The sequence below is a fragment of the Chlamydotis macqueenii genome, chromosome 20, assembly GCF_036417535.1.
Source record: "Chlamydotis macqueenii isolate bChlMac1 chromosome 20, bChlMac1.mat, whole genome shotgun sequence".
Lineage (NCBI taxonomy): Eukaryota > Metazoa > Chordata > Aves > Otidiformes > Otididae > Chlamydotis > Chlamydotis macqueenii.
The window spans coordinates 4,883,677-4,909,985 of record NC_141575.1 but is presented as its reverse complement, the minus strand read 5'-3'; the positions used below and the strand labels follow the sequence as shown (position 1 = coordinate 4,909,985).

Sequence of the window (26,309 nt, the reverse complement as noted above, 5' to 3'; positions counted from 1 at the left end):
TTCACAATTCATAGCAAAGCAGAAGCAGCAGAGGGTAACCAGAAAGATAAGTGTCACACACTCAGCTTTGTAACATCCAGTGTGTTAAGTCCAAAGCTGACAATAACCCAAAAGCAGAATGGAACTGGATCCTGATCGGTTAAGGTAAAGGAAGAGATCTGCACATCTTCCTTGGATGGCAGATCTTTCTTTTACCTAATCCAAGCACAGGTGATTGCCACAAATCTGCTGTCAGTGCAAGAAATTCTCCTGATGCTGCAGCATTATTTGGTGCAGAAAAAAAAAAAAAAAAAAAGATATGATTTGAGGGACAGTACAGCACTACCAGAGATGTTTTAGGTAGACATATGCAAAACAACAGCGTAACTGTACATTACACACCAGTCTATGATACAAGCCAGAGGATTCTCCCAAACTTAGAACAACAGTTCAGTTATCTGAAAAGTACTTCACAAGCACTCCCCATTTTGCCAATGACTCTCAGGAACCTGGGCAGTCATGAAATAGATTGTCTGCAAAAAGGGAAGTAACGGAAATTTTGAAACGATGCATCCAAGCGCTAGGAATTCCATGAGGACTTTCAAGCAGCTAGTCATGAGTCCGGCATATTTTACATCATCACCCTTACCTTTCTTCTGCTGCTTCAGCTGCTTCTGTTTTTTCATCTTCAAGTTTTTTCAGTAGGCTGCTCTTCTCCAGCCGGCCAAACAGATCCAAGATCTCCAGCTCAAACGCCTGTGTGATTCTTTTCTGGGCCTTATACCTACTTTCTACTGCTTGCAGCTGACCTCTGAACGGAACAAGAAGCCAAAAACCATCAGGTCCAGTGTCTCCAGATTCTGCCTCAACTATGACAGTGCATCTGTCAATGCGCAGCTAAAATTTTACACAGGAAACTCCTACCTTGCTTGGATTTTTACATCTTCCAGGTATTTCTTTTGCTCCAGGAAGAGGTGGTCCTTTTTAGCAAGCTGAGATTCCAGTTCAGCTATCCGTTTCTGGGAAGCATCAAGCCTTTGGCTTTGCTGTTGAACACACAATTTTGCTTTCTCCAGTTCTTTCCGAAAAGCAGCGTGCAACATTTCAACCTCCTTGAAGGAAAGAACACAATGTTAAAGTATAACTTGATCGTGTGTTATTTTTATTAATATTCAGATCTGTTTCTGATGCTATAAATAGGCACATTTTTAAGCAAGAGGGAATAAAAGCAGCACTTCTAAAAACAGATATAGAAAACTGGATACTCTGAGGATGTACACTATTAAGTTACTGTGAAAATAACTATACATGACTGGAATTTATTAGCACATTAATGCTCCTTATGAAAAGCTCTTTTCAGCAAAGCAAACTTGCCAGTTCTACACCAGATTAGAACATTCAAACTCCCTTTAAAAACCATTTTTGCAATATGACCTTCATTAAATACCAGTAAAAGACTTTTTTTTTGGCTTATTACTCACCTTCTTTAATTACTTGCTCTCATGCAGAAACAGTTATATTGTTGTGTAATTTACTTGCTTCTAATTAAAAAAAAGGTTCCTTTGAAGTCAGGAAGTAAAACCATATGAACCACAGAAGTTTTAGTAAAGTTAGTATTAACTCTTAACATGAAAACAACTGAAGAGTAAGACTGCTTGCTTTAAAACAGCACCTCACAAAAACCCGTAAACCTCTGGTTAAGATCTTTTTACAAATTCTAGCAATACTACCCGATGTCACGCACGTTCACAAACTTAAGAGCCCAGTGTTACTTCACCATCAATAGTCTTCTGCCAATTATATTAAAAGCACAGTAAAGTCTTGGCCTTTGGCAATAAAAAATTGCTAAGAATTTACATCAAGTAGCTAAAATTGACTTCAAGTGTACCCTAACATCTCCTTCTTAGCTTCCAAGCACAGGGCACTGAAGAGATTCCATAAACCTACAGTGCATAAAAATACCTGAATAAAAGATTAAATATGAAATCCAATCTCTGAAAATCAATTTCAAAACAAAGTATCTGTTAAGTTAGGAAGCATTTCTGTCATTCTGAACACAAGGCTGAGAACAACTTGCTGACAACCTCAAGTGAAGTCTTCTCCAAAAGGCCTCCTCTGCAACTCTGCAACCGTACCTTTGTAGTGTCTGTGTGCTTGTGCTGCAGTTGCTCCAGGTACAACTCATTGACCTCTCCAAGAACCAGAAGCTGCCTGTTCAAGAACTCCATCTGCTGTTGCACTGATTCACTGTTGGAAAGCTTTAAAGAGAAATGGAACAGAATAAAACGTTGGAATGAATAATTCAGCAGGAGAGTCATAGTTGATAGGCACTGTGTTCACAGGGTATTTTTATAAAGAAGGGAGACAAAGACAAGAATCCAATTCATCATAGGTAATAAGCGTTAAATAAATTAGCTTTCATAACGCTAGTGACAGTCCATACAGATCTTCACCACATAAGCATTGCTTCCCTTAACAAAACCATGTTTCCACTTACACAAGAAGTCCATTCAACTTCTGATATAAACAAGATCTTTAAAATGCTAAGACTTAGCAAAGCTTTAATACCAAGTTCATATTTCTCAATCTGTAAATTCATACTGTGGAAAAAGTAGCCCAAATGAGAAGCTTCAGAAGCCTCTGAAATGAGTTTAAAGTTTCTTCACCAAAACAGGTGTGTGTCTGTTGGTTTTGTGCAATTTCTATCAGGTTGTATTGAAGTAAGCACATGTCTCTTTCACAATAAGAAAGAAAAAGCATCTGACAAAAATTATCAGAAAAAAATAAACATAAAAAGACAAAGGGACCCTGGGAACAGTGACTTTTCTTACCTTTTGAGAAACTTGGCTAAGAAGCAATTCAGTATGACACACCTTGTTATTAGCCTTCTTTAATTCTAACCTCAGATCTGCAATCATATTCCGGCAGTCTTCCAGCTTGGTCTGTTCAAATAATTAAATAAAAACCAAAAAACAAAACCCAAACCAAAACCAACCATTACTCAGGGTTCTGAAACTTTAATAAGGACTAGCAATGCCATATGGCTGGAGGGCCATAATCCCCAGCACTGTAAATCAAGTTATCCTGAGTACTTGTGAAAGTCCACAAACCAGCTAAGAACTGCATTTTCCTATTTCCAAACTGAAGACAGGACAAAACAGAAGTAGAAAAATATTAAGTTAGCCATTTCCAATTACACACTGTCTTATTCTGAATTAGGATCTCTCTAACAGAGATATGTAACTTTCTCTCAGATATTTCATGTCATGTTATTAGGAAGGTTATTTTTAAAACCACAGTAAATAGATAAGATAATTTTGTTCAGTGTTGTGCTTCATACCTGCAATTCCTGGCTCTGGTTGTAGAATTCCTCTCGGTCGTGTTGCAGCTGTCTGATCTGGCTGTGAAGCTGAGCCACTATATTTTCATGTTCCTCCTGAAACTGGTGGTACCTTGCCTGTTCTTTCTGCAGACTCAGTTTCAAGGCCTGGATTTCTTTTTCCTGCAGTTTCAGCTGATCTTTCTGTTAAGAACCCCATACAAAGCATCAGATATCTGCTTTATCATTTAGAACATCTGTCCTAAGCTGCTAGCTAAGTAAAGCTATAAATTAATAGTATACAGGCCTAAAACTTTTCCATAGATAGAATATTCTATATAGAGCATTCTTAAGGCTTTTGGGGTTTGGTTTGGTTTTTTGGTTGAAAAACGAGAATAAATAGTGCTACAGTGGACAGGCTGAAAACTAAAAGTCACATCCAAAGGCACAATTAGCAAGAGCAGATTCTTCCACTGCACCTCATGCTTTCGACAGGCACTCGGGCTTCAGGGTCGAAGCAACAGTTCATCTTCCAAAACCTATCTGGAAGGCTATTTTTGGCTCTTCTACTGAACTATCAAAAGGTGAAACTGTTGATGGAATTAGCTATAATATGGAGATACAGAATGAAACATGCTTATATCTGTAATGAGACATCCTTCAATGCACTCAGAACTTCATTTATCACAGTAAATGCCTCTGTACAGGAACATCTGAGTTTTCAAAGCTTTTGCTATTACTCCTCAATTGAGGAGTGAAAGGACAATATTTCTTCAAATAATGAAATAAGGTGTCTAGCTAGGCATTAAGTAACTGCTCCACTAACTGTGAAGCCTGTAACATTACCCAAAGGTAAGTGCTGGCAGGGGTCAAGCATGCAGCCACGGATTCAGATGCGTACAGTCAAACAGAAACTACTGGTTTTAATAATTACAGTGCACATAACTGATGCACAAGTCACTCTACAAACATTGACTTTAATAAGGTGAGAAATGAGGCTTCTTTTTAAACTGAGTGGTACTGAAAGATACTGGCCAAATCAATTAATACTTGTTCTAGCGCCAGTGAGTTTAAGTCACTGCTAGCGTTGTATCCCTGCTCACCATGGCAGCGTTATGTTCCTCCAGCGCTGTCGCTTTAATCACTTTTCGCAAGAGTCGACGGTTCCGAAGGGCATGTTGCTGTCTTTTGAAGCGTTCATACAATAACTGGTTGTGCAGCAAAAGCAATTGGTTACGCAGGGTGTGAATCTCATCAGAAGGGGGAGAACCTGGATTTGGTGTTATAAGACAGAATGGAGGTTACTGAACTGTACTGTCTCTATTCCATGAATGGGAAATATTTATAAAATAAGCAAATCAAGAGTTCCTTGAAATTACAACTTAAAAATCTGTCTGCTCCATTTGATCTCCAACACAAACTTGAAATTTAAACATTTTTTCCACAGTAACATGTAGATGCTTCAAATAGGTTGCTCCTTCTATTAAGGAAAAAAAGTCAAGCTCTCCATCACCACAGAAGCCTAAGAGCACAAAACTATGACACACGTGGGAAGCAGCAAGAAAAACAATAATTAGTTTTAGATTCCAGTACTATTTCAAAGGTGGAAGGATCTGTTAGACAATCAGCATCACTCTGAAGGTTAGCAGATCTTAAACGGCCAAAAGTAGAAATGTTTATAACGGTGGGGAAGGTAGCTTTCACCTTTCAGAGATGGAAAAAAAAAAAAAAAAAAAAAGCAGCTTATCCCACTGGAATTCAGATGTCTGCTACTAAAGAGATAAACAATGACTTAATGGAGGGCATTCCCCCCCCCCCAACGCAGCAGAAAAGGTATGCAGGTCATTGTTTAAGCAAGTCTAATAATAGAGGAACAGATTGCCAAAATGCATGAGAAATTTCCTCACCTCCAAAGTGGGTCCAGTCAGCAGATTTGCTTGGCAGAGACAATCTGAAAAATGAAAATGCAGCATTAAATAGTAAGTTTAAATAAGCAAACACTCTGCAAGTCACTTTAAAATGGAATATCCACTTCAAAACAGCTCACAGCCTAATAAAAGTACAATTATGGTCAGTCAACATGAAGAGAGTGAGAAGGAATCATACAAGGAGCAGGTTGCAAAGGCAGATGATGGAGGGCATAATTTCTTGGAATTTAGAGAAATATTGTCTCAGGCATAGAAAACAGCATAAGGACAAAGCAGAATACAGAGAGATGAAAAGGAGGAATACAGCAGACACAGCTAAACCTTAAATCTGGTTCTCCAGCTGTTAGCTTCATGCATATTAAAGAAGAAAGCATCAATCATAGAATCATAGAATGGTTAGGGTTGGAAGGGACCTTCAAAGGTCATCTAGTCCAACCCCCCTGCAAGGAGCAGGGACATCCCTGACTAGATCAGGTTGCTCAGAGCCTCATCCAGCCTGGCCTTGAATGTTTCCAGAGATGGGGCCTCCACCACCTTTTCGGGCAACCTGTTCCAGTGTCCTATAACTCGCATCGTAAAAATTTTTTTCCTAATTTCTAATCTAAATCTACCCCCCTCTATTTTAAAACCATTACCTCTCGTCCTATCGCAACAGGCCCTACTAAACAGCCTTTCCCCATCTTTCTTGTAGGCCCCCTTGAGGGGGCCAATCTCCCATTGGTCTCTACATTTGCTTTTGACTATCTACTGTGGGACTTAAACCTGATACAATAAACAAATGACACTAACAGTGGTACCAAAACCACACCTGTAGCACAGCCAACAGCTCTGTTTCTTCATCCCACGCTGTGTCTGTGAAGGCAGTAAGAGTCACAGCCTTTTTTTTACATCAAAGCAAACATGTTACCACTGCAAACACAAAAATCCTCCACCCAGAACCCCTAGCTCAGTTAACAGTAACATTTCACAGAACATAGTTTCATTGTAGATTTCCAGACATGGCTGCTTTTCAGACACAGCTATTAGAAAGCCAGCACAAAAACGAATAACAAGAAAGTAAGCAAAGCAAGATTTTCAGTCACCTACTTGTTCAGCTCCTTAGTGTGTGCATCCGCTCCTTGCTGTATCAGCCTGTCCAGCACTTCCACAGGAGAAGTAGAGGACATGCAGTCATCGTCCCGGGTTCCCTTGGCTTTTTTTAGCAGCTCCTCAGTCTTCTTACCAACAAAGAGGTAGGCAGTCTTTGGTAATGCAACCTCAAAAAGGTGCTCGTATAGGGGAGGCTGCCCACTCCCAAACACCACTCTTCTTTGTGCTGGTACTTTGCAAGGGCTGGGAGTGAGAATACTCGTCTCCCCAGACGTTCCTTCCCTGTTACCAGCAGGGCTTTCACCAGAGCCTTCACAGGGCTTGTCTATGGGAGTAAATGTTTGTTTGGGTGTTTCCCGAGCACTCTCAGGCCCAGGCTTGTCCAGGGAAGATGTTAAAGGCTCAGAGGTCTGACTGTGTCCCTGAACACTGGAGACTACTGAATGAGTTTTCTTTTGAGAGCCTGACAGACTTTCATTTGTGCGATAAAATGGAGAGTCAAATCCTCCTCTAGGCACCATGTGTTCAGCATCGGTGGTGATCTCAGAGATCTCTTTAGATATCGCATCTGAGAAGGATGGGAGGGGAGCATAATTAGGTATCTTGTATTTTGACATTACAAACATTTCCTTAGCTAAGATGTATGTAAGGATGATAGAAATTACCTTCCTCTCTGTCCTTTTCAGCACTATCTTCAAAAGACAAACCACCCAAAAACTCTGGAAGATCACTTAAGGTTACTGAACTTTTACTACCAGGTGTGTCTGAAGAAAAGAAAAAGAAAAGTTAAGTTCTACAGATGCTGTATTCTCCAGTCTTATCCCAGCACAAAACAGAAGTCTCTAACTGCTGAAAGAGCCTTAGAATAAGCTTGTCCCTCCTTCAGATACTTCCTCAAAGAAGGAAGCTATGTGACTCCTGTTCCATTCCATGTAGAAACCAGTTCAGAAATCAGTCATTGGTCAGTCCTGATACTACAATGTAATTTTGTAAACTTAACATTTGCTATTACACAAGAAGTGTAGGCGACTGCCTCTATGAATAAGGATGTGTGGTTTGCATCTGAACCCATTAAATAAATTTTTAAAAGTTACTTAAGTGTGGAGTGACTTCTATACTTCCACATTAGCATTAAACTCCCCTTTAGCTTCTGATCTAGCTACACAAGGACACAGTACTTACCTGAAAAAAAGGAAGTTTAGACAACTGATGCAATACAAACTTAACAGCATGTGACTACTGATGAAAACTCGGAGACAGGTGCCAGGGATTGATACACTACAGCATGCAGGATAGAAACCGGATGCTCACAGCTCAGCCACAGCTTAGGAACCCAGTGAAACACCTAGCCTGTTCTTAACTTGTAATTCAGAAAGCTCAGATTCCAGTGTTGCTATACAACTACACCAAGGAAAACCAGCTTTAAATTTCACTGTCATCTCCACTTTGAGGATGGTAAAGATTCACAGTACAGAAGTCTCAAATACAATGTCAAAACCCCTTTCTACAGCTGTGACAAAATGTAATCTAGATTTACCTATTAGAAGCTGAGTTCCTCAACCATCCACTGTTGATTTCAATATTCCACAGGACTTTAAAAAAATGTTCAAGTACAGCAATATAATTGTAGATAGAAAACAAAGTTTCTCCAAGAGCCTTTAAAAGGAAGCATCATATCTATCCTTTTGTGCACCCTTACAGTTTGATCCAGACATGTGACATAAAACTTGTTTAAGCAAGACTTCATACACAACTTGCTGCTTCTAATAAAAAACATCACCCTCAAAGAAAAAGCTTTAAAAAAAAGAAATAATCCTTTTTCAGCCTTCAGTGTACATCTGTAAATTTAAACAGGCATAAGAATGCATGAAGGCCAGTTAAAAAAAAGAAATAAAAAAATCTACAAGCTATTTCTGAAGGTGAATAGTTTAAATTAAATCAAAAGCATCACAAGAAAGTTTAAGTTGAATCACAGGTTAAGGCAGGATCCTGGAACTACAAAGAACTCAAGAGGAAAAAGAAAAAAAATCCTGCAAAGTATTTGGCAATTGGAACATGTGTCAATAGAACCAGGCATTGTTTGCAATAGGTTATTGAAAGGAGGAGAGGAAAACGGAGTTTACCCAATGATTTATCGCTGTTTATGACATTTTGCTGTCGGTACAGTAAAGGCCTCCCAGAGTCTGGTTTATCCTCCTGAAAAAAAACCACAGAACAAAAACCAAAATAGATTCTTTGAATCAGACATCTGTTGGAAACAAACCTCTTCCACAGTTATATAGAAATTAAATTCCTGCAAATAGATGGCTTAAAAAGCAAACCAATGTAAGAAATCTTAAAACTGCACAACTGGAAGTGGCATTAGTTGTCTAAACTTAGAAGAAAATGAGTTTTTGCAATGAAATGCAACATTTTTTGTAAATCAGTTACTCTGATTTTTCTTTCTCAGTTATGGTCACCGGATGTATGGCAAGTCAATGAAAAAAAAAAAAAAATCAGATTGTTTGGCAGAAGAATTTTGTTATACCTTTTTAGGAGGCGTGGCAGCAGCTGAAGGGAGTGAAACATGCACAAAGTCATCTGAAGTGCAGGGTGGAGGAGATGTGGCTGGCGTTCCCAAAGGTGTTCCTTTCCCGCCAGCTAAAAAGGAGGAGCAAAAGTTTTGTCAGCAAGGCTCCCACTTCCTCATTTCAGCTGAATATTTTAAGTGTTTAAACATACAATTCTTCACAATCTCAATCATTTACTTCTTAAAATCTCTTTCACCTATTTACTAAGATAAAAGTGCACAGTTTTCAAAAGGTCTGTCTTAGACTTTGGCACTTAATTCGCTGTAACTTATTTCCTATCTCAGTTTTTGCACTAGTGCTGCTCTAGATGGCCCAAGTACTCCAGTTCACAGAAGTAATGACTTGACCCTAAGAAATTGCTCGGTGTGACATTACCATTTAAGAAGCCGAGAGCAAAACTTACAGCGAGAATTTCTAAAAAACCCTTGAAGGCTTGATTCTGAAATGCACCGCTTACCAGATGTGCCAAAAGCTTTGCTGTAAGGTTGTGATGCAGACTGGGATGACTCTGATGGGACAATTCCAGGGGAGGTTGGTGGAGTGGTCATACCACAAACTGCAGAAGGACTCCAGATGGTAACCTACGTAAAAGCAATACACAATAAACACAAATCAGTGAAGCATCTTTATCCAGGTTCTGACACAGGAAATTAGATTGGGACTAAATCTGAAATGTACACTAAGTTCTGAAGAATTCAGAAATATGAAATTTTTAAGACTGTCTGAGAAACTACGAACAAAGTGCAAAGCGTTAAAAACATACTGTGCTTTATCTTCTGCTTTACCTGCTGTGGCTCAGCTGACAGCCGCATTGACTGTGGGCTCAGAATCTGAGGTAGCTGCCCTGGGATTTGTGATAGTGTTGGCCGAGGAGTGGAATATGGGGTAGAAGTCCCTGAAAGTTTAAGAAAAAATAAAATTAAAAGTATCCTACATATCAAATATAAATTATTCTTCTGGCTAGTATTTAAAGGCTTTTAACAAAAATATTTCAAATCCATTCAACATACACAGTCATAGCTAATAAACAAGAGACTTTTCGTCCAGTTCAAGAAAATATCTATTGATATATACTACAGCTTTTTTTTGTTGGTTCATTGTTTTGAGGCAGGGGAGACAGGGGAGGAAGAGGCAGTGGAACGGCAACTTTGCAAACATGCTGTATGTCTACATGACTAGAGCATTTTTTTTAAATGACTTTTTTTTTCCAGTGCCTAAGAACTGGACTTTAAGTGGGATAAATTAGCAAGATGTCTTTTTGCTATAGGGTCAGTTTTCCTCCAGGAAAGGTGTGTGTATTAACCATCAGACAGGCCTTACCATAGCTGCTCTGTGTGTCAATGTAACAGCTGGCACTGGGGTCAGTTTGATGATGTTTTAAGCTTGTGCAGAGTTTCCGAGACACAGAGTAGTAGCCATCTTCATACGAGGCTTCTGCAGGGTCCAGGGAGATTTTGGCACATTCTATCACAACGTCATGAGTTTCTAGTCTTTTCCACCTGCAGACAGTTTTTGGATCCAAAAGAGTAAGTTAGTCAATTATCATTACAAACGAGTTCCTGGAGATATGAGGAACTGGCTTGTAGGATGGCTAATTTGTTCCAGACAGCTTTACATGCTCCCAGCCAAAACTGGAACAAGGCAGGACACAGAAATTGCAACCAGATGACTTGTAAGAGGGAGTCTCAGAGAGGAGACAAACAGCTTTGACACAGAGATCCATAACGGTCTGCCATGGAGCACTCTGGAAAGGAGGAACAGCATACGAAGACTTGGTTGGTCCTGAGCTTCAGTAGCTGTAGAAATCAGCTCAACTAGACTCAGATGTTGGTAGTCAAAATTTAGACACGCTAGCAGTGAAGCAATCTTATATTACTTAAGCAAACACCACCTGCAATGTCAGTTTCAGGTCTGTGTTTTCCCTCCCAAGTTTTGGGAGTCTTTTTTATTATACCTCCTTCATTCTGAAAACTTTTTCTCGCTCGGTTAAGCGGCCAGATTAGATCTGCCCAATATTTCAGGGGATGGAAGTTCACTGTAAAGAAGAGAAAGCACAGCAGGCTGTCTATCAGAAGGCTTCAATTGGCAGTTTTGTGCCAATTGTACTCCTTAGTGGTGCCACCCTCCCCCCTACGTGGGAGAAGCCTGCAAAACTGAGCATTGTGATATTCAATAGGTTCCCATTTAGTAGTGTTTTCCTAGTGGCTCTGAAAAGCAGGGCAAGAGCACTACTGTGCAGCAACAAGAGTCAATTTCTCCTCTTCAGTGGCTGGGCCTGTGGAGACAAGAGAAAAGCAGCAAGTGGTGCTGCTGCAGGCAAATGAGCCTATTTCCAAAGAAAACTAATACAGCTGATAATGTTAAGACATACCTGTTAAAAGAACTGATCTGTTAACTGAACCAATATCTAGGTACCAAAACAAGACACACTGAAGCCATTTTAAACACTGAAATCCCACCAAGTATTTCAAACCAAAAAATACAACCCAAAACTTAAGCCAATGAAGCAGGTCAGTGGTAGTTGCTCTTTATTCATTATAAGCAAAGTATTTTAGAACTTTATGAGGATGTTTCATTGTTAGGTCGTACTATTAAGACAAAGTCAACTGTTAAGTATAAGACAGATTCTATCCCAGACATAAAATGAATTTAGAACTCCAATGTTGTTGTTAAAGGCTTTTCACAATAGTTTTTGCTTATTCATCCAGCTGTAAGCTTGGATGAAGAAAGTCTACATGTTTACCTGGTGTACCTGTGAATATGGGTGGCAAAACACCACTGGCACACATTGTTGCTGACAGAAGAGGTTTTGCTGTAAGCCTTCTGAAATAACCCAGCTGCAAGCTGCTCATTTATAGCCTTTCCTAATAGCAGAGTGAACATATATACCTTCGTGGGTCCAGTTCATGGTCCTTAGATCCAGTCACTAGTTCTGGATGAATTCGCACATGTTCCATCATTGGCTGGATGAGCAAGAGCAAGAAGAAGCATGTATTATTGGTACAGCATCTTTGGATTGCAATAAACTACACAAAGCTGCTGAGCAACCTACTGATCCCAACAGTTCAGAACGTTACATTTAACAGATAAAGCTAATGCACATCATTACAGACCTTGCTCCCAACTGAGATTTCAGCCCTCCACTAGCCAGTTTTTATTCTGTTCTGTTGAGCAGCTGTCAGTTAAACCAGGGTAGTGTATTAAATTAGCAAATACCTGCCTTTATACAGCTATCAATTCCTTGTCTCATATAATATAGAGATGAGCAGCACTTTACCTTGACTACCTCTTCAAAGGTCTCCAAGTTTTCCTTCATACTGTAGTGAGAACGCAGAAAGGAGACAAAATTGCAAGGATACATTCCATAAAGACGATGAAAGAGAGCATAAACACTGGCATGAAGATGGACAAGATAAATCTCTGCCACATGACCTGGAAAAAGTAGTTAGAATCCTTTTCATTACACTGTGAGAAGAACAAAACTTCTAAGAATGCAAGCAAAGTACTTAAATTTGAAATGTTAACTGGAACAAGTCTTCTGAGATACGAATAGTCCCTAGCAAAACTATGAAGTCTTCTGAAAGAACAGGCAACACTTACTCATCAGCTCACAGCAAAACCAAAAATTAAGATATGGACCATTAGTTCCAACCAGTATCCCGTCATTTTCAAAGCACGGCATTTTTTTTTAATTCAGGTTAAAACCTGAAACTCCTCTAGATAGTGAGCCAGAGTTTCAAGACTAACTGAATGATTAAAAAAGAAAACTAAGGTTTTCTTCACTTCAAAGGTAAAAACCTAAAAGCTTGTATCCATAGAAAGCAATCACGACAGACTTGAATCTTAGTAGCTATCTTACAAGTTCCAATTCTACTTGCAATGCAAAATGGCCCTCTAAACAGTATCTCTACGTGTTTAACAGCATTTGTTCACACAGCCATGAGACACACTCACAGACAACACTATTGTTAGGTATCAGACACTTTTCAACAAATTCAGTAAAACCAATTCAGCAGAACCAATGTCATAACTGAGAAAACCAGTTTCACCAACACTTCCATGAGTATTGACAGTAGCACATTAAAAGAAACTCTTACATGTTGCTGCTTTCCCCTCCCCATCCACACCTGGAAACCTCAAATTCCCAAACATCCGCCTCAAATGTTAGCATTTTCCCTTCTCCATCCATTAAGACCAATCTCTGCTTTTCACTGTCATCAGGGTAGCATTTTGGTCCAGTGAAACTTCATGTATTAGCAGCACTACATGGAAGGATCTAAGAGACTTCTAAATTCTGAGCAAAGCAGCACTCTCCGATGCTAACTATCCAAGAAAATAGCAGCTTGTGGCTTCATACATTTTTCTGCATTTAAATAATCTCAGACCATTAGGAGTCTCACAAAAGAATGTGCTCACCAACTGCGTAAGAGTCACAAGGGTACTACTAAACCATAACTGCATGCAACAAAGTTGAAATCTCACCTGGATTCTGCAAGCACCAGGCTGAGAGACGCCCAAAGATACCAAAGAAATCATGAAGGTACTGTTTGCCAGACTGAGGAATCATTGGCAACATGGTTATTAGCACTAGGACACCTGTGGTGAGTACTACTACATCTGTGTCAGTCTGCAAGAAGGGAAAAAACCTGCATTAGTCAGTTAAGAGAGTTGAACTTAATTTTTTTTCCAAGGATGAAGTGAACACTGAATCATCACCATGGAAAAAGTTCTCTACTTCCAAACAATCCCTCTGAAACCTATTATATCTTAATGAACCAAGGCTATTGCCTCTTTAATCCAGGACCACTCTAAGAAAAAGATTTGGGATTCCTGCTCCTATCCTGCCACTGCTTTTCTGTATAAAACTTCACTTACTCTAAAAGGGAACATCACCACAGTTCCACAATTGAGTAGAAAAAAAAAAATCACTGGTACATGAGGCATCTCATGTACTGCCTTCCTTCTTTCCCAGAGCTAAGCACATACAGCATTCAGAGCCTAAGAAACTGCAAATCTGATCAGGGTACTCAAGAATGTTGGCCAATTGCCAAAGCAAGGGTCAAAAATGCTTTTCTATTAAACCTGGTTGATGACTCCGGCTGCTAAATATCTCATAAAGCAGTAATTCAGAACCCCATGGCTTACATAGAGAGAAACGGATGTGTACATCAGGTGTACGAGTGTTTTATGGACAACACTGACAGTTCTTACCTTGAGACATTTAAGCAATGAAACTAGGAGAGGTGCTTGAGAAAGCTTATGTTTCCAAGATGGTTGTCGTCTTATCACATGTCCCAGCAGAGAGAGAGTGGGTAAACGGGTAGCAGCTTTGCCCATATATTCATTAATTTTGTCCAGTAAATGCTGGTAGAGGATTTTGCAGAGAGTGAAAGAAAATGGAAAGGTATTTATATTTAACTGGTACATATTCTTTTTCAAAAAAATCTATATTCAGCAGTTTGCCATTGCAAATTACGGAAACTATGGGCATTTTACAAATACAAAGGATCCAAGAGCAAATAAAACCCAGCAAAAAATTTAAGTCTGGTAGGGAAATGCAAACTATTCAGTCCACAAGCAGTCACTGCACTTCAAAATATTTATCATAAATAAATAATAAAAAAATTCTGGTCAGTAGAAGTAAAATAATTTGTAGTGCTATTCTCTCAATCTATTTAAAAATCCTTACTTGCTCTCAAAATATCCAATTTGTTTTAGGCTAACACATTCAGCATTGAACAAGCAGCAGTACATTGCAAAGAGGCAACATTAGTCCTCAGAAAACTTTCATTTATAGAGGTTCTCTGTTTAATTGGGTCAGTTTAAGCAACACAAGAAATGGAGAGCTTTGAAGTTTTTTTAAAACATAACTGCTTTTACTACAGAGATACTACATCTCTACAACATGGTAATTCTAGACCAGAGTGGAAAAATAAGAGTTCTAACAGATGCTATTTAAAGGCTGCTCCAATACCAGGCTAAAATCTGCCATACTTAATAACAAGAGTTTTTTACCTTGTCATGAGGCTCTTGCAGTGTGGACAGTATATGCAGCGCCTGCTGAGAATTGGTTTCCAAGTAATAGTCCACCAGGTTGGTCACAAGCATAGGTCCACGGTCTATCAGTTTGTTTACAGCAAGAAAAAAAAAAGCCCATACATTCTCAATACACTAAAAATTAGGTTACAGGGAAGTGGCACAACTTTTTAACAACTATTACAAAATTTATAACATAAATCAGGATTTAGTGTTACCAGACCTCTAGGAAAATGAGACCTCTCAACTACATTTTCTAGTTCCTAACCATTCAAGCAATTGCATTTGGCTCAGGGAAAGAAATCAAGTTTTTTAATAACAAAATTTTTTTTTTAATAACGAACAATTCCTGTGGCACCGTCTAACCCTAAAAACCTAGAGGTAGCTGAACTGCAAGAGTATTTTACCCAGTACTGGTAAAGAGTTCAGAAGTAACTTTACATTCTCTCCCTTCAGCAGACAAAGGAGAGCAAGTTCAGGGACAGAGACACTGACAGCGCTCTCATGCTCTGAAAAGGCTCTATCAACGTAAGGGATGCCTTAATAGTAGCAATTGTTTTTTCAATAAAGTCTAGGTCTTTTGTTTTGTTTGGGATTGGGGCTTTTTGTTTATTTTTCAAATGAACAAAATCCCACTAGTTCCCATAACGTGGATGACACCTAACTCTTTCTAGATATGCTTGACAAAAAGTTTTATCAGCTCACAACTTAAGGTTGTGCCCCAGGAAAAGCCAGTCATTTTATAGTAGCATTTTAACAATTACATAACAGACCTAGCAAGAGGCATGCCATTAAGCAAAATGGACTGAAGAGACGCCTCAATCCTTAAAGCAATTTCAAACTCAAATATCAAGAGTTTCTTTCAAGTTGCATTTGCAAAGACTATGTTTGACAGAAAAAAAAAAAACAACATTATTCTATCTTTATTGGTGTAAAAGCAAATTCCTTGAATTATGTAAAAAGATACATACCACAGATGAGATTATCTTTGAACGCAGCTGTTATATCTTCCAGGACACCCAGAATTGGAGAATCCAGCATTGAGAGGAGCTCCCCAACATTTCCTTGCTGTGCCATGATGCACGTACTGACATGAATGTGGAGGTTAAAATTTCAGGAAGTTCCTCATTGGTGCCTCTCTACCAGACTAGAGAGAAGAGACTGAAGATAAATGAGCTTTCCTTTTTCCCTTTCCATCTTAAATCCCTCATCACTTCCCTATTTCCCTTTCTTTTTCTAAATTGTCCATTTAACATCTTTACACTGAAAGGATTGCTAGAGTTTATACACCTGCAATAAAAGCTGTAAGAGAAACGCTGACAAAGAAGCCAATGAGTCATGAGCATGGTTTTTCTTCATCTTTTTAAAAAAGACATCTGTTTTGTGGAAGACCTTGGCTAGCATATATAGACTGTCAGAGCATTCTGTTACCATATTTTTTTAATTTGCTCTCCAGGTCAGCCAACTAAGACTAAAGTTTGGAATAAAATGCAGACAGCTCCCTGGAATCACTCCATTCTCACTTTCTTACAGCAATTCCTCCTCGACCAACCTTTTAAGTCCCCTGCACAGTGCTCTGCACTCTGGGGAAAATGCGCATCTCAAGATCCTTCTCTACTACTGTGGCTAAATTAGAAAGTCACTGCCCTCGGCTTTGCATTATTGCATACTAATAGATTTGGGCTTTAATACTTGCAACGTGGCCAAGCTGCAGTTGTTAGGAAACTCAGTTAGGGTGACTACAGCTGCTGTTCCTCAACTACCCTGTGCACACTAGATCACAAGCTTAGCAGCACAATATACCTTGTTTTCACATGTATAACTTGTGCACTATGTATCAAAAACTCTGCAAACAGGGTGCGGACAATATCACTGGTCAGCTTCACAATACTAAGCAGGAGTAAATCCAAGCCATTTCAGGCTTTTAGGTTGGCTTCCTCCCATGGATTTTTGCATATTCCTCCCCTTCTACCTGCCATAATCCCATCAAGGGAGGGATTCAGGTTTCACATCTATCTAACACAAAATTAATCAAGTTTTTCTTCATCCTATGATGAACCTTTCCCAGTGGCAAAAACAATCTGGTTTCACATCGCACCTGATTTTATTAGAAGGGTTTCTTCTTTCCTCCTACTTCCAGCTAGCATACATTTTTTACTTCCTCTATGGAAGGCAAGACTGACACGTACCAAGTTTACACACAAGGGTTTTTTTTACTGCAATTGTGTATACAGCACCTGTTCTGTGGACGAGTTGAGCTTCTGTCTGCAATGCTGCCAGCCACACACCTTTCATGATCACTAATAAAAAAAGTATGAAGTGGTTAACAGCAGGTATAATTTACTTCTTCCTTATCAAGTCTTCTATATTCAGAACAGCATTAAGTTCTTTACTAAGCACAGCAGAGCTATGTAGCTCCTTCGTGTGGAAAGCCAGTTCTTAGTTTGAAAAACACAAAAAGGTGTTGCAGTTGCCCTTTCCAGAATTGTCCACAAGTTAAGCTGTGCCTCCAAGTAGATGGCTTTCACAAGATTGCAGTTGTGTACTGTGAGGCTTCAAAAGCTGCTAAAGCGCTTTATTTACAGTAGGTAAAATCTTACACACAAAGAAGTTTTCTCTCATCCTACTACACTCTGAACATAGAGTAATTACTGTAATTGTTTAAGTCTTTAGATTCTAGTCAAAATATTGTTAGACAACAGCCAAGGACTACCAGTGCTCTATTTTAAATTATAATGCTGTGCTTACTTATATACATTTTACTTTCTTGAAAATTTATGTTTAACAATGTTACTGGACAGCAGGAGTTAACTTGTCTACTGGTAAACTTTGTCATTTGCAACATATCACTCTGCAGCTGCAGAACAGCCCAAGGTCACTTTTATTAGGGCCACAAGACATCAGCTTACTTAATCTGGCACTGATTGCAAATTCAAAGGTGATAGATAATATGGCACCACACTCACAACAGGCATTTCATTAGCAACAAACTTTCCTGAAGTGTTCCAGTAATCACAGTTCCAGAACACAAAAAAAACTCTCATCCTCAGTTTTCAACTATAATAGCTGCATAGCTGAACAGTCCAAATAAAATTTCAATTCATCTACAAGCATCTAGCAGAGTCTGCTAATTGAAGTGTTTCAGATTTAAATGCTATTTCTTTTCACGCCCCATACTGGCAAGATCTTAAAAACTGCAGACTTAAAACTGACTGGTAGTGTAAGCAAGACTTTAAACTAAAGGTAATAAAATAGAAACTTGGAATGGGGGAAAAGAGTTGCTTTTTACTCAAACACAGAATGGATCTCAGTCTGCTTTCCAAAAAGATTAGGGCTGAGATTTACTGTGGTTTCAGGTTCTGGTTTGGTTTTTTTTTTGTTTTTGTGGTTTTTTTTTTTAACTCTACATTGTGCAGACTTCCAAGCTTCGACTTCTTCCTCAAAGAGCTTGCTGTATAGAAGGCCAGCAATGTTCAAAGAGTGACACCATCCTTTCAAAAAGTTTAAAGCCACTCACTCATCCATGCAACCAAAGAAGTCAACTTTCCACTTTGTTACTCATTTTCAGGAGTTAACTGCTTTTTTAGTTTCTAGTAACTGCTGTAATACTTAATTTACTAAATTACAGTTACACTGAGATACCCAGAATGCATGCAGAACTACATATGGGGAAACAGTTTACTACTATCTATTCCTTTATTTCAGCAAATAATATCTTGGAGACTGTAAAGAGCTTGCTAACGTAGGTGCCTCCATTTCTATCAGGATACAGTGTCAGTTATGGTTAAGCAATAGATTCTCCTTCCTAAGCAATACGAATGAGTTGTTTAAAGTCTTGTTAACAAAAGAGATGCATGACCACACCCCCAGATCAGCTGCAAGCAAAACCTGTTTTGAGAATTAAGGCAGTATAAACAGCTTTTTTACCCCATAAATACATTGTCAACTCTCTTTTCTTTGATTCTTTGTCCCCTACTAGAGGGAAAACAATGCCTTTATTTCTTATTTTCCTCTAGTAATATTATTATACTTGGATCAGATCTTCATCACACCAGTAAAAACCTCAACAACAGGTTTCTGTAACTCTGGTATTGCCAGAGGAAAAACTACAGCATGGTGGAATCAAGAAACATGCCTTTGCAGACAGTCTAGATGAGTTCTGGAAGTCAGGTTCAGCTTTATGCTACTGGCCTGATGGCACACACAAACACTAAAATCAGATACAAACAAGGTTGATAACACAAGCTCAGTTGTCAATAACTATACACGTGGGTAACTATTAATTTCCCAAGCTCTCTAATCTAATTACAACAGATGGCTCAAGTGACCTTGTGCCAATAAATTCAGTATAGTTCAAATAAACTTGTCAACCAGTTGATCATGAAGTACTTTACACAAAGCGGCACAATCTCCACTCCAAAAGCCAGTATTGAAAATAATGTAAGTATTCCAAAGCATGCATGGAAATGGGACAATATTACACACAGGCACTTCTCTAGGTGGAAAGCTTATCTGCTGAAGTTATATAAACGCTCGTGTAATGCTGTCACCCTGATATACACAAATAGTTACAGTTTTAAAAAACCAAATCACAGCTTTCTCAGTGCAGGACCTCTTGTAAAGTCATTTGTGAGGAACAGATTTGAAATCCTAAGTAAGACTAAGATCCTCTAATTATATTGGGTCTGTGATGCCCAGCACAAATGAACAAACCAGGAAATTCCAGCAATAGTCTTAAATCGTGTCATGCTTTTTTTTTTTTAAGCAAAGACAGCTGCATAACTAGTTTACCGGCAACAGGCTTTCAACTTAAACCAGAAAACACTGCATTCTGGTAGTTCCCAGGGGCCAAGGTATCGGTGTGATTTATGACCAGTCGCACCAGTAACCTGTGATGTGATTTTCAAATCTTGTAGATAAGAAACTCAGGACAGGCCAGGTTAAGGAACTTCCACTGCCTTGTAAAACAGCGAGATCATCCATTGAATGCCACAGCACTTTGAACCTGGGATTGATACAACATCTGCACTGAACAGGGTCTCCCCTAAATCTTTACGCTATCATCACAACCACATCTTTCTTCTCAAATACACACTATACAAGATGAGTCTCTTTAATGCTTCCATCCCTAGCTATTACAATCATTCCCCTGTTAGAAGGATTTCCACATCCCTGTAGCCATATTTGGAACTGACAGGATTAAAACAAAGTCAGTAACTTTTCCATATGGTTTGAGTCACTGATTCTTCACTAACTTTTTTAATTAATTTTATGTAAAAGATCCAAGGCATTAGACAGGTAAGAGTGGAAAAAAAAATCTGTTTAAATATCTTTTAAATGCAGCATTTTAATCTCACTGGAAGATATAAACACCAATAGCAAACTTTGCATTCTTATATTCAAGAAACTTAATAAAGACAAATTTTAATAAGAAATATTAATTTTAAGTACCAATACAACTTTGGAGCCAGCTTAAAGGACAAAAGGGAGAGCCCAACAAGCCAAGAATTGATTTGTTTTTAAAATTTTTTTCAGGAGCTAACTTAACCATAACACAATACAGTTAAGCTACAAAGTCAAGACAAAAGAAAATACTGTAAAAATATTCATTGGAAAAGGCTAAATAGAGAACGAGATCGCAGAGTATTTGAAAAGATTACGACTTCTATAAGTATCTCTGTCAAGAGAAGATGTTCTTCTGTTCAGTGTATTTTTATCTCAAGCCAAATGAAAAAGCAGCTGGTAGTGCCAGTTATGCGTCTCTGAGGGGTGGGGAGGAGTGGGACACAACAGAAACGCACACTCCTCACAGAGTGTCCTTAGCATTTGCTGTAACACACAAATTCAGACACCAGAAGCACTTACTCTGGGGGGCGGTGTGTGTGGGATCAACATCAGCACTTCATCCCTCTTCATTAATCGTAAGGTAAATTTGGGGCGTGCCAGTAAATGGGGGATTTCAGCAACAGAAGACCACTGCGGACAGCAATGAAGTGAAGCCAGACCTCAAGACTTACACTTTGCCATCCCACTTCTATTCCAGGTAAAGTAAGATCCTCAGATACTGCTTTGGCAGAGGCCATGAACGAAGTATTTCACAGCAATCATTTTTTCAAAGAAAAAAAATCAGATTGACAACAAAGCAGGCCTTCTCACTCAGATCTTTGAAATTTTTGTCATGAAAAGATGAGCCTCACTCCCTCCTATCTGACATATAAAAATCCAACCCTGTTCTACGTTTCCTAACAATACTCGATTTTATATTTTATATTTTCTTCACAGGTAAACACTACCATTATAGAAATGATACAAACAATGAATGACATAAGCAATGGATGAAAAGTCACAGTAGGGAGAAAAACCACCAGTGGCAAAAGCAAGCATCTGATCGCTCCATTTTTTCACCTGACCGAAATAATAACTCTAAACACTTTAAACCTCAGTTGAAACTGATCATTACAATTAATTTTATTTATTTATTAATTTTTAAAGACTGAAGCTGTCTGGCTTCTTCTGGTAGCCCATATTTTTCTGCTTGTTTTAAGATCTGATACGAGACTCCTTTCCTAAACTTGATAATTATTTATGATTATAATTCGTTATTATATACATTCTAACGTAGTTTTTACAGGTGCTTAACTATGCAGGAACAGGAAGACCACAAAAACCCAACAACCCCAAACAAAAAGAGATAACATTCATCAGATTTTCAGAGTCTTTTGAAACTATGCTGCACTAATACGCTATGCTAATTGCTACCCACTAAATTTCTGTCAGATGAAAAATTGTTTAAAAGCAATCCATGCTGAAAAAAGCCCAGACATGGCAGGGCTGACACTTAACCCTTTGGCAGAAGCCATGCTAACAAGCCCGTTACTAAGCTGAAAGGGAATTATTTCAATTCCTTACACATAATTGCATATATTACTAGTAAATAAATAAATAAGAACAGGCACTGTTTTTCTATGTCAATTTAATTAACAGCACACAAGGAGAGCATGTTCAAATAAGAAATCATTTCAAAACTATGAGCAGGTAAACAGAGAGCTCTGGACTTCGCAGTAACACAAGGAGCAAGACCACCTACACCTCTGCAGCAGTATTTTTGCCACCAAGAGAAACCTTTAAACATATTCAAAGAGTTAGGCTGCAATCTGGTAAATCTTGAAACCGCTGTAAACTATCCATTGTACTTAGTTGAGGCATTTTAACTACTCCAAGTAGGCATTACACAGAACATTATCAAATGAGGTGTAACTTTTTAATCAAAACCAAAAAAGAATACTATCCAGGAAAGTGATAGCAGTTCACCACCGCAAGAAGTTTGCTCTGTATCTTAACGTGCTACCCAAATAAATGCTTATGATAACAAAGGAAGTATTCCTGTCCTCATTATGTTTATTAAACTACATGAAAATACAGCAGCTACATGCCAGACCAAGAGCCTAAGCTGTAATATTCTTTCAGAAAATATACACCTGCTTGCAACATGCCACAAAATCTAGTCCCCCTCCCCTGCCTCCACCATTAAGAAGCGCTCTGATTATTTGATTTGCTTATTACAGAAAGTATCTTTTCCAAAGAGAAAACATATATATATGTTTGTGCATGCACACGTGCACACGTGTTATAGGCTACTCAGTTTTCAGAGACTGACTGGTAATCACACAGCCAGCTCACACAAGGTGTTTGGCAGCTGCAAGAATTTCAGGGATCAATACAAATCAACATCCCAGCAGTTCAGCTTTAATTAAGAGACACCATTCATGTCAAACTACTAATAGTTATTAAGTCAAATGTTTGTTCATACAACAAAACATCCACAATTGGACAATATATCCCATGTGGGAACCCTTAAATAACCCTACTTTTTATCAGTCACCATGAAAGTAAATTCTCAAGTAGCAAAGAGTTAAGGAGCCAGAATGAAACACAGCCAAAGATAAAATCGTTTCAATTAAAATTTATCTCATGACACATTAGATATTATATGTTTTCATCTAAGTAACAGATGCAACTCTTCACAAAGGCAATTTAGTAGTGGGTTGACTAGGCTGTTGAAAAACTGAAAAGAGAACAAATAAAAATGAACTAAAAGTGTGTTTTACTGAACAAAGGATTTTAAGCCCATTATTTTATTTTAGGCTTAAATGTTGTGTTGTTGTTTCTAATAATCAGAGTACCTTATCACTGCTTAGCAAAGTAAACTGCAGACAGAAGTATGTATTCCCAGTGCTTGTACTAATTATTAAAACTTTCTGAGTTTCCAAAGATTCAGTTTCTAGTTCACACATGCAAACTGAAGAGGAATTTTTCCACCTAATGGGATTACTTCAGTAGTGCTTTGATTATGACAGATTTCTAACAACTTGCCACAGAAGTTGATCTCAGGAAACTACAGGATCAGACCAGACAAAGAATTAAAACCTTCTGTATTAGCATCCACTGGAAGGTTCTCTGGGAACAACAGTTCTGGAAAAAGTTCTGCACGCAAAACCTGATCGCAGTTTCTTGTAATTTCTATGGGTTTTGAATCATATACTCCTTTAAGGCATGTTCTCTGTCTCACTCATTGCCTTGCAAAAGACTCGTTAAAAAAAAAAAAAAAACCGAAAAAAAGAAAACAAACAACAAAGAGAGAAGCACTGACTAAACTGATAAAACAATGATAGAGGCTGCATCCGTAGCAAACAAAGGGTGAAAACTTCAGAACTGCAGTCTTCCAAATTCTTTGTTATAACAGGAAGCAGAATGTCTTCTTGTAGAAGTAAACAACATCCTGACTTCACATTACCTACCTACGAGCAAGGAAATAAGAAAAGTCTTCCTCACCAGGGGGACAGACTTTTAACAACTGCTCTAATGCCTAGCCCAGGAGAAGGGAATCTCCTCAGCAAGGGACTGAGGCGGGAGAAGTCTGGAAATCGCCAGTCAGCGTTTGAAACGAAGGTGCTGAAGCTTTTTCGATAAACCCCGCAAAATTAAACAGGGGCTGGCTGGGGGAGGGGGGGGCAGCGCCCCCGGCCCCTCCTGGGCAGCCTCGCCGCGGCGGGAGCGGGCAGCGACCAAGGGCAAGTTTGACGGGGGAGAAGGAAAAGGGACGGAGGAGGGACATCGCCCCCCTCACCAGGCTTTACCCTCGCCTTCCCCATCCCCCAGCCCCTTCCCTTTACTCCTGCCGCCTCCTCCCCAAGCCCTTTCTCCCTGCCTCCCCCTTCTTTCTGTTGCCTGCCTCCTTTTCGCCGCCCCCCCGTCCCCGTCTGCCTCCGCTCTCGCCCCGCTGGGGGAGGAAGGAGAAGGCCCAGCGCACTCACCTCTCCTTCTCCTCCCCTCAGCTGTTTACCACTCAGGGCTCCTCTAGCCCACAGGGCGCCGCCATCTTGGCCCTGCCTCCCCCTCCCATCCCCATTCACAGGGCGCTTCTCCCCTCGAATCCCTCCGCTGCACAAATTAGTCCCACCCCGCCGCCTCACTCCCCCTTCGCCCGACACCGCCCCGGTCCCTCACCGCCCCACTCGGGATTTTTCCCCTCAAGGGCCTTTCTCCCCATGGGGGAGCAGGAGCGGAGGGGCAGCCGCCGCTCCCACCCGGTCTCCCGCAGCGGAGGTATCTCAGCGCGGCAGCGATGCGGCCGCGAAGAGGTCGCGTGATTCGGGGGGCGGTGCCGGGAGGAGCCCCGGGCGGCGGGGACGTCAGGCGGGGCGGGGCCGGGCGGCGGCCGGTAAACAAGGCCCGGCCTGAGGTGGGGGGGCGGGGGGCCGCGGCGGCCGCCCCGGGGAACGGCGGCCCGAGGCGGGCTGTTGCTCCCCGGAGGGAAGGGCGCCGTGTTTCCTCTCTACCACCGAGCGGGCTGTGGCGCCCGGGGGTGTGGATCGGGACCCTGGGTGCCTCGCCCGCCCGCCCTCGGGACCGGCCGGCTGAGGCGGGCGTGCGGCGGGTCCGCGGGCCGCGTCGCCAGCCTGGGCCAGGCTCCTGCCCGAAAGCGTTTTATAAGTGCGTGGATGTGCCGAAGGGGAATAAAAGGTCTCAAAGTGCCTCTGTGTGTGTGGAGTGACATTAACGGGACAGCTGTGCGTACCGTACTGCACGAGCCCAAGGAGGAAACTCTAGGGCAGGCACCCAAAATTTTATCTGCTTTCTACTTGATGAATACACAAAGCTCATTTCATTCTTCCCATTTTGGATTCCATAACACTTCATGCAAACCATGGATAAGGATTTTTTTTTTTTTTCTGAAATGCAGCAACTATATAACATAAAACATTTCACCCTTCCTTCTGGATAAGGTTTATTTTTTCCTTGTGGAAAATCTGGAGTTTAGGAAAGAAGAATGGAAATTACCTCGGGGCAGGTTTGCCAGCCTTCAGTTTTATGTGCCACAACAGATTTTCAACTCAATATTTCAATCCCCAGACTGGCGGGGTCTCAGCATTTCCAAGGAGGGTGCTTGGCAAGCTGCGGATCTCACTCTTCAATCCGAACGAATTGTCCTCAAATGCCAGTAGGAATCACGGACATTAAATTTGCAAGGCAGAAACTAGGTGTAAGAAAATAAAAGCAGATTAGAACCCCATCTGAGAAGTATCGGTTGATGTTTAACTTCTGCAGGATCGTTTCTTCACGCTGCACCTGCAATAGGTCATCCTGCTTCTGGATGAGATAGAGTTGCTTGGAGCCAGCATGTTTTTAATCTAGTCCTGCCTTATACATGGCAATTAATATTTATTGCAGCCTGGACTGAGTGATGGCATTTTTTTTTTCCCTGCTGTGCATAAGACATGTTTATTTAATCTGCCACAGAAAAGAGTGGAAATTAGGATGAGCTCCAGAAAAGAGCTGTAAGCAATTAGTCGTGTTATTTTACTGTGACTTAATTACCGTAACATTCAAATTGACAAAGAAACATGGATGCTGCAGGAGGGGTTTGCTGCTAGATTGGAAAGGGAAAAACAACTACATTAGAATGGACATGATGTGTAATAATTAACCTGTTTATTATTACTGAGTTATACATTTAATAGTCTCTTTACTGAAGATGCACTGGAGTGTATGACATGCAATAAGAGCTCATGGCAATAAACAAAATTAAACTGTCCTTGAACACAAGCAGAACTCGCTGCCTATCCACGATGGCGTGTGTGGGTCAGGGCCAGCACAAGCTTATGTGAGCCCAGATAAGCCCTCTGCGGCTCTCCGTTCTCTGCTGGCCCTGAAACAAGAAGAGGGAGAACAGCGAAAATTGTATCAACAGGAAGAAGATAAAATAAGAATGACCACACGGGGTCAGCTCAAAGGTCCTTCTGGCCCAAAAAGCATCTCTCTTTTTTCCTTCAGCTTGCATAAATCACCTTTTGCTGGCGATTTCAATGGAAAGGGGAGGTGATAAGT

General features: G+C 40.1%; 1 protein-coding gene across 11 annotated transcripts in view; it reads right to left on the bottom strand.

Moving 5' to 3' along the window:
* TSC1 (TSC complex subunit 1) overlaps positions 1 to 26,309 on the bottom strand; it is a 61,696-nt gene that overhangs the window by 3,220 nt on the left and 32,167 nt on the right. For 7 of the 11 annotated variants that reach the window (XM_086764058.1, XM_086764056.1, XM_086764054.1 and 4 more), the window contains 22 exons: positions 25,263 to 25,458; positions 17,159 to 17,221; positions 15,893 to 16,068; positions 14,901 to 15,004; positions 14,097 to 14,249; positions 13,368 to 13,512; positions 12,163 to 12,317; positions 11,775 to 11,848; positions 10,206 to 10,384; positions 9,671 to 9,780; positions 9,343 to 9,466; positions 8,843 to 8,955; positions 8,439 to 8,511; positions 6,981 to 7,079; positions 6,313 to 6,883; positions 5,206 to 5,249; positions 4,402 to 4,568; positions 3,320 to 3,502; positions 2,811 to 2,921; positions 2,115 to 2,237; positions 904 to 1,091; positions 629 to 790 (listed from right to left, as the gene is read on the bottom strand). In XM_086764058.1, the coding sequence (XP_086620184.1) occupies positions 629 to 790; positions 904 to 1,091; positions 2,115 to 2,237; positions 2,811 to 2,921; positions 3,320 to 3,502; positions 4,402 to 4,568; positions 5,206 to 5,249; positions 6,313 to 6,883; positions 6,981 to 7,079; positions 8,439 to 8,511; positions 8,843 to 8,955; positions 9,343 to 9,466; positions 9,671 to 9,780; positions 10,206 to 10,384; positions 11,775 to 11,848; positions 12,163 to 12,317; positions 13,368 to 13,512; positions 14,097 to 14,249; positions 14,901 to 15,004; positions 15,893 to 15,998 (2,984 nt within the window). In that variant the 5' untranslated portion in view covers positions 15,999 to 16,068; positions 17,159 to 17,221; positions 25,263 to 25,458. Of the gene's footprint in view, positions 1 to 628; positions 791 to 903; positions 1,092 to 2,114; positions 2,238 to 2,810; positions 2,922 to 3,319; positions 3,503 to 4,401; positions 4,569 to 5,205; positions 5,250 to 6,312; positions 6,884 to 6,980; positions 7,080 to 8,438; positions 8,512 to 8,842; positions 8,956 to 9,342; positions 9,467 to 9,670; positions 9,781 to 10,205; positions 10,385 to 11,774; positions 11,849 to 12,162; positions 12,318 to 13,367; positions 13,513 to 14,096; positions 14,250 to 14,900; positions 15,005 to 15,892; positions 16,069 to 17,158; positions 17,222 to 24,235; positions 24,307 to 24,428; positions 24,521 to 25,262; positions 25,459 to 26,309 lie in introns of those variants that run through there. The other 4 variants (XM_086764062.1, XM_086764061.1, XM_086764063.1 and 1 more) reach the window with 4 other exon arrangements.